Source organism: Podarcis pityusensis (assembly GCF_964106645.2).
Source record: "Podarcis pityusensis genome assembly, chromosome: 14".
Classification (NCBI taxonomy): domain Eukaryota; kingdom Metazoa; phylum Chordata; class Lepidosauria; order Squamata; family Lacertidae; genus Podarcis; species Podarcis pityusensis.
The window spans coordinates 49,105,958-49,119,163 of record NC_138039.1 but is presented as its reverse complement, the minus strand read 5'-3'; the positions used below and the strand labels follow the sequence as shown (position 1 = coordinate 49,119,163).

Here is a 13,206-nt window from a genome sequence, read left to right as displayed (position 1 = left end):
CACATGAGGCACTCCTGTCTTCCACTGTCTCCCACAGTTTGGTCAAACTCATGCTGGTAGCTTCGAGAACACTGTCCAGCCATCTCGTCCTCTGTCGTCCCCTTCTTCTTGTGCCCTCCATCTTTCCCAACATCAGGGTCTTTTCCAGGGAGTCTTCTCTTCTCATGAGGTGGCCAAAGTCTTGGAGCCTCAGCTTCACGATCTGTCCTTCCAGTGAGCACTCAGGGCTGATTTCCCTAAGAATGGATAGGTTTGCTCTTCTTGCAGTCCATGGGACTCTCAAGAGTCTCCTCCAGCACCATAATTCAAAAGCACCAATTCTTCAGCGATCAGCCTTCTTTATGGTCCAGCTCTCACTTCCATACATCACTACTGGGAAAACCATACCTTTAACTATACGGACCTTTGTTGGCAAGGTGATGTCTCTGCTTTTTAAGATGCTGTCTAGGTTTGTCATTGCTTTTCTCCCAAGAAGCAGGGCTTTTCCTTAGGACGTCCCTATTTTCATTGGAGAAATTTTGGAGGGTATGGAGTTATGCAACCCCCAAGCCAAGGGGATAAATAGCTATAAGACATCTGAAGGAAGCCCTGTATAGGGAATTTTTGTAATGCTTTATTATGTTTTTATATACAGTATGTTGTGTTACGGTAAAATCTGGGTGCGAGGCTACTCTACCACCCAGCTCGTCGGACTAAGTCCGTGGGTCCCTGCGGAAGAAAATGAGCTCAGCCGGAGACAGGAGCAAACTGCAGAAGATCCAAGTTTATTGCGCAACAGGTTCAAGACGAGATTGAACAGCGAGAAAGGGGTGACATGAACTTTTGAAATTTCCCTCCATGTCCCAAAATACATCCCAGTTACATCATGAATACATTAAGAAGAGGTTGGGTTACACAGATTACATCATGAATACATTAAGAAGAGGTTGGGTCACACAGGATTAACATATGGAGGAGGGAGGGGGGAATATGCAGAGCTGGAGATATGCGCAGATAAGCACATCCTGAGTACCTGATGAGAAGACAATGGTCCATGTATGCATGGTCTGCCGCCTGGCATTGCCCGGAGGAAAGGCTTGGCAGAGTGATTTGACAGGATTAGGGTCTTGACACCTTGCTTGAGGGATTATGGAGGACAGGGGAGGTGTCATGGAGTCCTAGAGAAATTGAGCAAATTGGCACGTTGATTTTCTATGAATTTTATAGATTTTAGTCCCTTTTGCCATTGACAATTGGAAATAAATGGATATATTGTAGCGAAGAAGGAGGTGAAGAAGACATGCCCCCCCCCTTCCGTATCAGTTGGAAGCCACTCAGAGTGCCTGGGGCAACGCAGTCATGTGGGTGGTATAAATAATAAAGTTGTTGTTATGGAATAAAAGGTAAAGGTAAAAGACCCCTGACAGTTAAGTCCAGTTGTGAACAACTCTGGGGTTGCGACGCTCATCTCGTTTTACTGGCTGAGGGAGCCGACGTTTGTCTGCAGTTTTTCCAGGTCATGTGGCCAGCATGACTAAGTCACTTCTGGCGAAACCAGAGCAGCGCATGGAAACACCGTTTACCTTCCTGCCGGAGCAGTACCTATTTATCTACTTGCTCTTTAACGTGCTTTTGAACTGCTAGGTTGGCAGGAGCAGGGACCGAGCAATGGGAGCTCAGTAATCAGAGAAATGTTGGAGCATATGTGTAGGTGCTGTGGTGCTGTAAAGCCAACCAAACTTTGAAAATGCTATGATTCTGTGGGAAGTGCACAGACATCGTCCCCACAGAGCTTTGGTGCTGACATTCTTGGAACATTGCATTCCTTGAAAAATCAACAATGCCACTGAAGAAAGCATAAAAAGACAACAGAGAGAAATCTGAAGGTGTGGGGCAAAAGTTTAGGTCTTTTATCAACAGAAGTGACATGGATGAGAAACCACCAGAAACTCATGGACTTTGTAGAGAGACATGTTTCAAAGTCATTTTCTGGTTTTATGGCTAATTTAAATTGATTATATCTTTTCTATATTTTTTGTAACTTCATTGCACAAAAACCACAGAAACCATGGTGTGAATCAGTTTATAAAAGTGTTGAAATAAGTATTTGTTTATTATTATTATTATTATTATTATTATTATTATTATTATGCCCTGCTCTTCTGGCTGGGTCACCACAGCCACTCTAGGCAGCTTCCAACACATTTAAAACAAAATAAAACATCAAAAACCTCTGGATACAGGACTGCCTTCAGATCTTTTCTAAAAGTTGGGTTTTTGTATTTTAATTGTGTACTGTCTCTTAGAAAATCTAAAAACAAATGAATTATAATGAATTATATTTGAATAACTTTTACTCTGCTAAACCACTGAAATTAATGTCAGTGATTAAGTTATACTAGTGTCTGTGGGACTACTCTAAGTAAAAGTTAGTTGAATTCAACACTAAGTTTATTTGTATACCACAACATCAGCACCAGATTTAGGGTAGTGTAGACCAGTGGTAGGCAACCTAAGGCCTGTGGGCCGGATGCGGCCCAATCACCTTCTAAATCTGGCCTGCAGATGGTCCGGGAATCAGTGTGTTTTTACAGAAGTAGAATGTGTGCTTTTATTTAAAATGCATCTCTGGGTTATTTGTGCGGCATAGGAATTTGTTAATCCCCCCCCCCCCAAAAAATAGTCCGACCCACCACATGGTTTGAGGGACGGTGGACTGGCCCACGGCTGAAAAAGGTTCCTGACCCCTGGGTGGACAGTTCCCTTGCACAGGGTGTTGAGCTGAGGGGTCAAAAATTATAATAGTAATATGTAGTAATATTTTTTAAATCTGTATTTAAATGGGTCATTATATGAGGCTGAAGGTGAGGAAAGGGTCTCCGTCTGCACAACTCTTGGCAGAAAGTCAAAACCAACAACTCTTGGCTCTTTCTCTTCGGCAAATGTTTTCTTTTCTAAGTGGCACTACTACGACTCATGTAAGTAAGAAACAGTGACTGAGTTTGCTTTTTCTCCTCCTCCCTTCCAATCAATTTTTCTTCTACTATCTCTTTTAAATCATAAGTGTGAAGACAGGGACTCCTTTTCTCTTTATACCACTCCGAGAGCCACTTTTGGGGCTTGCTTTTTAATTATTATTATTTTTAAAAAACATTTTAAATAAATGAATACATTCGCACTCAAAGTGTCACACAGGAAACAAATCTAACCACAACAGTGCAATGACAATGCAGATCAAAATTATTTGAATTATAAACTTTTATTAATAATATGTCTTTATTAATTATTACCCCCCCTCCAAAATATAACAATTAACAATTAGCAGTTTCTTGACATTTCTGACTTTGTACTATATTACTAAATAATATGTAAATCATAGTATGGTACCAATCCCTAGCACTGCCCGCCGCCCACCCCGGCCAGGCCTCCTCCCTCCCGCCTTGCAGGCTGGGATTTCGACAGGGACGATCGCGGTCGCTTCCTACAAGAAAAACTGGGAAAGTCCCGCAGAAAAAACCACGACTCCCAGAGGCCATTGCGCGGGCGGCGCCTGCCGGAAGGAGCGAGAAGGCGGGGCTTCCGTCGGCGTGCGCGCCGCTCGCCTCGCTGCCCCGCCCCTTCCTGTTCCCCTCCCTCCGGCTAGTTCCCCCTCCCCTCCGGCTCCCGGCCGCCAGTCGGAGCGAAGATGGCGAAGACCTACGACTATCTCTTCAAGCTGCTCCTCATCGGCGACTCCGGCGTGGGCAAGACCTGCCTGCTCTTCCGCTTCAGCGAGGACGCCTTCAACACCACCTTCATCTCCACCATCGGTGAGGCGGCCTCGGCCTCCCTCGGAGGGGCGCTTCCTCAGGGCGGGGGGCGGCTTCCTCGCCTCACGGAGCGCAGGCCCGGCCCCCTGGCGCCTCTTCAGGGCGGCCGGCTGGGTCTTGGCGGGCGGCGGGGGCCACGGGCGTCGCCGCGAGCCAGCCAGCGAGCCGGTTTCCGTTTCCATTTCCCTTCCTCTCTCGCGCCCCGCCTTGTCCCTCAGACCGTTTTGTGAGGGTAGAATTGGGGGGGTTTCTTCGCGCGACGTCCTTCATTCCGCCTCCTTCCCGGTCCCCGTGAGGTTGCGATTGGGCTTCGGCGGGGCCGCGGAGGCGTTTACCCGGCGCGGGGGGCGTGAGAGGAGCGGGCCCTGCGCGAGTCTCCGGCCCGTGACGCGGGTGTCTCCTCTTCCTCTCCGCTCTTCTGCCGCCCCCCCCCCCTCGCCGCTTTGTTGTGGGGATTTGTGCTGGAGGGCGGAGAGCGCCTTTTAGGCGGGGATGCTCTCGCCGCCCCGGCGCCGGGACGGGACCCTTTTCTCAGAACTGGAGATCTGTGGGTGGCCCCTTCCCGCCCCCGGAGACGCGCGCACGGACGCCCACCTTCCTGCCCCGGAGAGAAACAGGTTCGTTAGTCCGTTAGGCTAACCCGCTTTCTGCTGCCTTGGAAAGCGCACTTTCCGACGACCCCGCCACCCTTTTGACACTCTTGGAGTGCATCTCTTAACCCGTTTGACACGCCTAGAAATGTCGCCATCATCAAATGTCATCTTGGCCCCTGTTGGGCGGGGCGGAGGTTGGAATAGGCACTTGTTTGGGGACACAGGGAGGGATTTGTCACTTCTGTTAAGACGCAAGGTTGGAATGATCCTCCTGCAAGCTGTTCTGCGAGTGCTCCTGACCTAGAGCAGATTTTGGGGAGGAGAGGGGAGGTGGATACATGCTGTTGCACTAGTGGGAACCCTTGCATCGACTTCCACTAGCATTCTTTATAAAGTGCCTAAAACTGCTCAGTCCTGTACAGAAATTATGTCATTTGAAATGACATAAGATATGCTCTCCGTCTACGGTTATGGCATGATGTGAAGGAAAGGGAAGGAGAATCTGACCTAGGTGAACAGCAGTCAAAATTGGCCACGGGAACTTGTCTCGCTGTGCAGGAGCTCTGATACAGTGGACGACTGGAATCATTTTTACTCTGATAGCCAAAATGGGGAAGATAGTGATGGATTTGAACTTTACCACTAGTTGATACTTTTGTTACACATATCATGAGTGAGTGGTTGCTAGTTACTCTGTTCAACTACAGTGGTACCTCAGGTTACATATGCTTCAGGTTACAGACTCCATTAACCCAGAAATAGTACCTCTGGTTAAGAACTTCACTTCAGGATGAGAACAGAAATCGTGCTGCGGCAGTAGGAGGCCCCATTAGCTAAAGTGGTGCTTCAGGTTAAGAATAGTTTCAGGTTAAGAACGGACCTCCGGAACGAATTAAGTACGTAACCAGAGGTACCACTGTATCCTTTATGTGCTATCTCGCAGGATGCCCATATTGCTAGATGTTTTATATGCTGAAGTCCAGCTTCACAAGTTAATTTGTTCTGTCTGCTCCCTCCTCCTGCAACACTTGAAACACTTGTGCATTGATGCAGGTAGCAAGCATGGTGCCCTCCAGATATTGTAGGCAATGCTAGTTGGGGCTGATGGGAGTTGAAGTCCAACAATATCTGGAGGACATCACATTGGCTACATCTCATAGAAACTTGTAACATCTAGGTGACTCTTCTGAGTCTGATTTAGAATACATTATATGGCCAAGTTTTGAGTCTTGTTTCCTTTTTTAAAAAAAACCTGTAGCTCACTGGCTAAATATTGTGTTCAACTACCTGCTTAATACTATGCTGTCAGGCTGTAACCAAAAAAGGGAGTTGACTGAGCCCTTGACAGACCCTCTTGAATGGCTACTATGACAGATTGGCAGGTTAAACATTTTGCAGGCCTAGCTGAGAGTGGGTAACATGAAACTTCCTGTCTCCCACATGTGTGAGGAATCACAGAGAAAAAGATATATTTTTAAAGCCTGTCTAACACCAGGGACAGGCATAGTTCCTGTCTGGCCTGACCATAAGCATGGGGCTAGGTACTAAGAACAAAAGAGAAGTAGAGTTCTCCTAGATCAAAACAAAGGTTCATATTGGCTGTCATTTACTTCCCAAGGGAAACTCACAAGCAGGACGTGAAGAAAACATAGTATTACGAGAGAGGGAGGAAAAAAAAGCAAAACTCTTCACACTATGTATACTTTGATATACCTCTACTGTGATTTCTCTTACTTGCCTTTTTTTATTTTTATAAACCACAAAGTTCCAAATGTTGTAACCTGTCCTTATGGGGAAATAGTCCCAGCCCCCAAATCATTTTGTTTGCCCTTTTCCAGCTCTACAATGTATTTTTTTATTTACAGTCATACCTCGTGTTGCGTTAGGCTCATGTTGTGTCTTTTCGGCTTGAAAACACGGCAAACCTGGAAGTGTATACTTCCGGTTTTCGCTGCACATGCAGAAGTGTTTTGTGCGCTTCGTGCACGAGCAGAAGCGCCTCTCTAGTGGACTTTTCGGGGTGCAAGCGGCACGCCAGAATGGATCGTGTCCACGACTAGAGGTACCACTGTACTGCAACCAGGACTGTATACAATATTCCAAGTAGGGTTGCATCATAATATTTGTATAAAGACTTTACAATATTGACAGTATTATATTCAATTTCTTTTGTAGTGATTCCTAGCATGGAATTTGCCCTTTTTGCAGCTGCTGCACATGACAGTGTAGTGCAAAGAAGCAACTGTGCACGTTCCTGAAGCAAAGACTGTGGTCCCAGTACTTCTCCTCCTTCTGCCCCGCTACCTAGGACTAAGCCATGGTTCATCTTAACATTACATCTGAATCTGGGCTTGTGGATTGTCTCACCCAGAGAAACCGCAAGTGGTAAGCTGAGAACAAACCTTCATTACGCTTGTGGTTTGTCTGGACTGAGACAAACCATGATTCAGGGTTTGTATATAACACTAAGCCAAACCATGGAATAGCCTTGGGTATCATGATGGCAGCAGGAGCATGCGAGGAGTGCAATGACCTCAGTCTTATGCTTATTCACATTAAGTCACAGTTTAGCTTACAGCTGCATGCATTTAAAATTCAGATTTTGACCCCCCCCCCAACAAGTATACATCGCTTTTGACTTATTTACCTTGAGTTACAATTGGCATTTTGTTTCCCGTTTTCTCAAAATTGGAGAGTTCCTTTTGGAGCCCTTTACACAATGACACTGTAGGTCATTTATGAATTTTAAAATAGTATTGATACTGCCGAATATCATTTGGTGACTCTACACCTTGCATCCCTCCATGTGAGAGTTGCACATTTATTATTACTCATTGGTTCCTGTTATTAAAAGTTATTGATCCATATGGGGATCGCTTCCATTCACATGCTTCTTGTCACTCTGAAGTGTTAATGAGACAGGACTTACCTTTGCTGAAGCCATATGGATGAAAGACTTGGTCTTATGCTTCGTAAATTTTATATTTAGCAATTTACCTAGAACTGATGTTAAGCTAATCAGCTTGGATCCTTTAAAAAAACCCTGATTTTACACTGGTCACTTTCCAGAATGGGTCTATCCAAGTGAATAATTTTTTTCTTACTTGGAGTGACGTCCTCCTTCTGAGATGTATATTCTCCATGATGGCAGAGCAGTTATTGCCCTGGGAGTGGAACACATTCTCAAAGGCCTTATCACAAATTTGGATCTCTTTCAAGTTCTCCAGTGCATCCCCATGGCCACGAAATTGGACTGTAACTGTGCCCAGCTGTTTGAGGCACAGGACATAGTGGTGCTTGTAATCTATTGTTTGAAAAGTAAGAATAGAGTAACACTTTGTCAGTAAGGTATTATTACAGTGGTACCTCGGGTTACAGATGCTTCAGGTTACAGACTCCGCTAACCCAGAAACAGTACCTCGGGTTAAGAACTTTGCTTCAGGATGAGAACAGAAATTGTGCTCCTGTGGCGCAGCGGCAGCGGGAGGCCCCATTCGTTAAAGTGGTGCTTCAGGTTAAGAACAGTTTCAGGTTAAGAACGGACCTCCGGAACGAATTAAGTTCATAACCCGAGGTACCACTGTATTTCTTTTGTTGGTTATACAATATTAAAAATGTTGGTGTGTACCCCGCTTTAAAGCAGATACGTCAGAGCATTTAAACAATGAGAACTGCTTTAATGCCAGAGCATTTTCATGACCAGAGGTAATAGATTACCATAAGTGATAAGGGAGTAGGAACAGTCTTAATGAACCTATGAACTAGGACTTGGTTGTAACTTGCACTGTTTTCATTTCACTGTTTGAGTAGCTGCTAAGAAGTCAACAGGGTGGCCTTCAGATGTCTCATTCAGTGCAAGAGCATTTTACAGGTGTTTTTTGAAATACTTTTTAAAAGCAACATTACAAACAGTTTTGCCAAACAGTAGACAATTAAATCACAAGCAGGCAAGACATCAAGACCACATTATTGGGATCAGAAATGCCCAAGGTTGTGCTCTCTAGATGTTGCTGGTCCTGGACCTCAATTCTCAACAGCCCCAGCCAGCATGGCTGTAGTTCCAGTAATATCTGGTGGCTCTACATTGGCTACTCTGAGCAGACCATTGAGCTCATGCAGCAGCTTTCCAGATTTTCAGATGGGAGCCCATTTCAGCTCTACCTGGAAATGCCAGGAATTGAATACAAGAGAGTATGTGCTCTACCTCTAAGCTATGGCACTTTTGGAGTTTGCTCCCACAATATGTTACGATGGCGATCAACTTGGATGGCTTTAAAATAGGATTACAGTATACAGATTCATGGAGGATAATGCTACCAATGACTACTAGCTAGTGTTGAAGGAAGTATACCTCTGAATCCCAGTTGTTGGCATTCACAAGGAAAAGAGTGCTTTAGTGCTCAGTTTCTGCTTGTGGGCTTCTCATAATGGGCATCTGGATGACCATTATGAGAACAGGGTGTTGGAATAGATGGGCCACTGGCCTGTTCTAACAAACTGCCGTGTTCTCCAAATGAAAGGTTTTTACTTTCAATGGGCCCATTCCTAGGGTTGAAATTCCCAAAAGATTCTGCTACCACAGAAGAGACATGACATCCACTCATTGAGTGAATAGTGGCACTCTAAACAAGCCTTCCTTAGCTGAGCTCCCTGTGGGGAAACAGTTGATTCAAGGAAGGGTGTTCTTTTGTTTCTCAGGGAACTGTCATAGTAACTGTTTGCTAACTAAAGTTTTTGAATGCTGAGTGTACTAAAATGGTCAGGAAATGGAAGAAACCACAAGAAAACCTGCTCAAGCTGGGTGTCTTATTAAGCACTAACTAGCTGCAAGAAACCAAGCATAAGCTGGAGTCTTCTTGTGTTCTGAAGCTCTGTGGTTTTCTGGCCCTGCTGGTTTGTTTTGTCAGGATAGGAAGATACATTGGCATTTGAAGCTCTAACACTTTGAGATTGTTCTTGTACGCTGATTGTTCTTGAGTTTTAATTACTATGCTTAAGTAAATTGAGTTCCTACATGGTGAAACCTTTATTATGTACTGTTCTGTCTTTCTGTTCATGTCACATGTGCTTGTATTTTCATGTCTATCAATTTGATAGTAACAACTCCAATTGCAGAAATGTGCATTTGATTTTAAATAGTTTATTTAGCTGGTTTTCTCAGATAGACAGGAAAGAAACTACAAGGCATTTTTAGTGTTGTATATGAAAATTCCTCCAAGGGCTATAATCTTAGAGCATTACTATGCCACCTAAATATTTCAAATGTCTTCAAAAATAGTTGAGACATTTATTAATTGAAGGTCAGTGGTTCCCTGGATAAATTTGCCTTCATGTCTAGATTTGTAAGTTTTCTATGCACTAAAGGCAGCACTGTCAATGTGGCATGAGGCTGCCTTTAGAAATGTTCCAGACGCCTGGGCAGCTAAGAAGGACTTCACTTAAGATTTTGTTGTTCTTTTTCTTAATTTATCTGAATGCCAGACTATTCCCAAACTCTACTGGTATGCTGTTTAGAAAATTTTGTTGGGAGCCTAAAAGACAGTGTACACATGCGAGTAAGTCACCTGACTGCTCAGTACTTGATGAATTACAACTGAATGTATGAATTGACTCCTGCATATTATACTTATTTGGTGGAAACCATTGATCAACTTTCAAGAGATTTTATGCAATTATATAGTGACTTAAGCAAGCTGCCTCTGTACATGATCTGTCAAGTTTCACTTCCTCTTTAGAGGAGAACTGCGTAATGGCAATAATTTCCACTCAAGGAAGCTGTAAAATCCTGACTGCAGAGTACTTGACTCAGTTATGTTTCCGATAAACATAGCCATTTGCAGAGATACAAAAGTAGATTATTGCTACAGATTAATAAAGTGTAAGGGAAATAGGCAGGGTTGTAAGAGCATGAGACGCTAGCTTTGAGCTTCAAAATTCAAGGGCGTCCTCTTGGTAGTTCCTCTGCACCCAGAGGCTCAGGGTGGTGGCAGGCCAGGAGAGGGCATTCTCTGTGGCAGCCTTTAAGCTTTAAAATTTCCTCCCCACAAAGGTGTGTATTGCACCTTCATTATACTTCTTATAGAAGTATATTTTTATTTTTGTAAGTGCTTTCAAACCGTTTTCAATGTGGTATCTGAATGTTGTAACCTGCCCTGGGACCTTAGGGTGAAGAAACAAATAATATTGTTGCTGCATGATATATAGAATATAAGAGGATACCTTCTGAATCAGAACACGTGCCCAAATAGCCCATCGTTCTGTTTTCAAAGTGGTCTTTGAGAAGTGCATAAGCAGAACATGGGTCCAATAGCTTGTGATCCTCCGCAGCCACCACTGTTCAGAGACATACTTTCCATCTGTTAATATATCAGGGGACAGAGACACACATGTTTGACTGTGGTATCATAGTTCTGATCTCTGTTAGGCTTGAATTAATCTATTGCTATGTGATGTTTGTCAGATTAAATGTGTTGGGTTTTATAATACCCAGTGAGAGACTTGTTCTCTCCAGAGATTGTTGGATTTCTTCTGCTGGCAATAGTAGCATAGCAAATTTGTGTGTTAGCTTTCTTATGCACTGGGAGGAGTTCAAATTCAATGCAGAAACTTGCTGACTATGAAACAAACTTTGGAATATTTACATTCTTATCCAAGATGATATCAGTATCTGGCAGTGTGTCCACAAAGGCTGTTTGTATGTCAAATGACGGGAACAAATTGATTTTTTTTTTTTTTAACAGAGTCTTTTTTGCCTCTGGGTTTCATTCTGTCTGTCTCTAGTTTGTTTTATTAAGATAAACCTTTGCATTGGAGCATCAGCTTCTAATACTTTATCAAATAGACAACAAAAACCCCCCTCATATTTTGGAAGACAATATAAAATGAAGGAGAGCTGTAGTAATAGAGAGACTTTGCTTTAGAAATTCCAGTTTAGTATGATAGTGTCATACTTAATTTAAACTTATAACAACTCTTTGGTAGTGTATTGTATCATCATATCTAATAAGTCAAGCTTTTCCTCTCAGAATTGTATGAAAAAAATCTGTCAACTGCTGATTCTGAACTTTCAGTTTGAGTTTGATGGACTTCATAAACTGGAAAACTCATGAATTAAAACAAGCTTCTCAACTATTTTTCATGATTGTTGCTGTGGCTGTGTATTTAAATATGCATCCGTTTTTCTCTGTGTGCAGAAGATGGAGGCATTTGAGATGCTTGGTGGCTTTATGACCATGTCACAGAGACAAGATATTTGGCAGACTCCCAGACTGCGCTCTTGAATCAAATTCCTGAAGATGTTGTGCAACATTTAGGAATACATTTCCATCATAGCCCTTAGAATGTTGCTTGCTTAGTAATTGAATCAAACCCTATAGAAATCCTCATTAGTATCATTTGAATGTTTGCTCAGTAATATTATTTTAATACTTTGTCTTTAAAATTAATTTCTGAGAGAAAATGTTTTGAGTTTCGAGTTTTTATCCATTTCACACCAAGCTTCCAAACATTCTGTGCCAGGCCTGGGGTGATGGAAGTGGGAGGAGGGGCAGGCTAGGCCACTTGGTTTGCGATGGCCTATCTTGGCTTTCTGTTGTAGAGTATTGTATTCACCTTAAATAGCTTACCATTCCACAGCCATGTTAAAATGCTAGTTTAAAACGGCTTCCATGTTATGCTTATAGATGCAGTGCCTCTATGCTATTGAAATGTGAACACTGCAACTCTTCCCTTTTATGTGTGTTGACAGGTCTTTTGGTGAAATGGCTTGGGTTGAATGGGAGAAGCATCTGCACCTTTTGTCTCTCCACATGACAGATGTCTGAAGGCATCATCCCAATTCACAATTGGCAGATGGAGCTTTCTTATATGCTGCTGTCTCATTTGACTGACATGGAGACAAATGTCTTGCTTAAATATCAATTAACCCTTAATGACTTTAGGAATGAGTGCAACTTCTGACTGAATAGCATATGCTCTGAGGAACTTACTGTGAGCCGTATGAAAAACAGCTACCATACCTTGATGCCTTTGTGTTCTTCAAAATAAGTATTATGCACACATTGTTATTTGATGGCTGGATGTGTGTTTCTGAAGCTCCTTGCTGAGTTTTCAAAGCAAAGCACCCTACCCTAACTTTAGATCAACCTCTGATTGCAGGCAGACTTCTGTTTCTTGGGGACTAGCAGATAGCATTCTCCAGTTCACCATTATCTATGGAATTCTGTAGTTAAATAACTTTCCTAACATCAAGACTCCTTAGCGTATGCAGTGTTTGCAACAAAATGTATATTAAGTCTTGAAGACTCTTACACAGGACTATCCAACCTCCCAGTTATTTGCTTCTCATCGATTTCTTTCAACCCTTAAAAAGGGACATAAGTTAGGAACTGTACCTGGGAATGATTTTGCTTTGCATTACTCTGTGTGTGGCTTCTGTGCGGACAAGGAATGCTTTGCCTCTAGCTAAAGGTAGCCTCTGAATGTATGCTTTGCCTCCATTGATTTACCATTGTATAACTGCAATATACATTTGTCTATATTGAACTGAACTTTAATATCTGGCTGCCTGAGAGATGCTAGCAGGTTTGCAGTTGGATAAACTGTGAACATAATTTCCGACCTAAAGGGTATCTTTTTAAGCCATGATTTGCTATTTGTTTGGGGCACGTTAATGTTAACTGAGTTGACATTTGTTTGCATTCTAACTTGTGGTGTGATTTGGTTTTTAGGTGCACTTTAGAACATTCTAGTTGGGGAAGGAAAACAAGTGAGCTGGCTGCGTTCTTCTCAAATCTGCTAAAGAAAAGGGAGAAATATTTTCTTCT

General features: G+C 43.1%; 1 protein-coding gene across 1 annotated transcript in view; it reads left to right on the top strand.

Moving 5' to 3' along the window:
- Positions 1–3,601: 3,601 nt before the first annotated feature.
- Positions 3,602–13,206, top strand: part of RAB8B (RAB8B, member RAS oncogene family) — a 39,575-nt gene continuing 29,970 nt past the window's right edge. Inside the window, exon 1 of the mRNA XM_080980879.1 lies at positions 3,602–3,788. Coding sequence (XP_080837005.1) covers positions 3,665–3,788 — 124 coding nt within the window. The 5' untranslated portion in view covers positions 3,602–3,664. The remainder of the gene's footprint in view (positions 3,789–13,206) is intronic.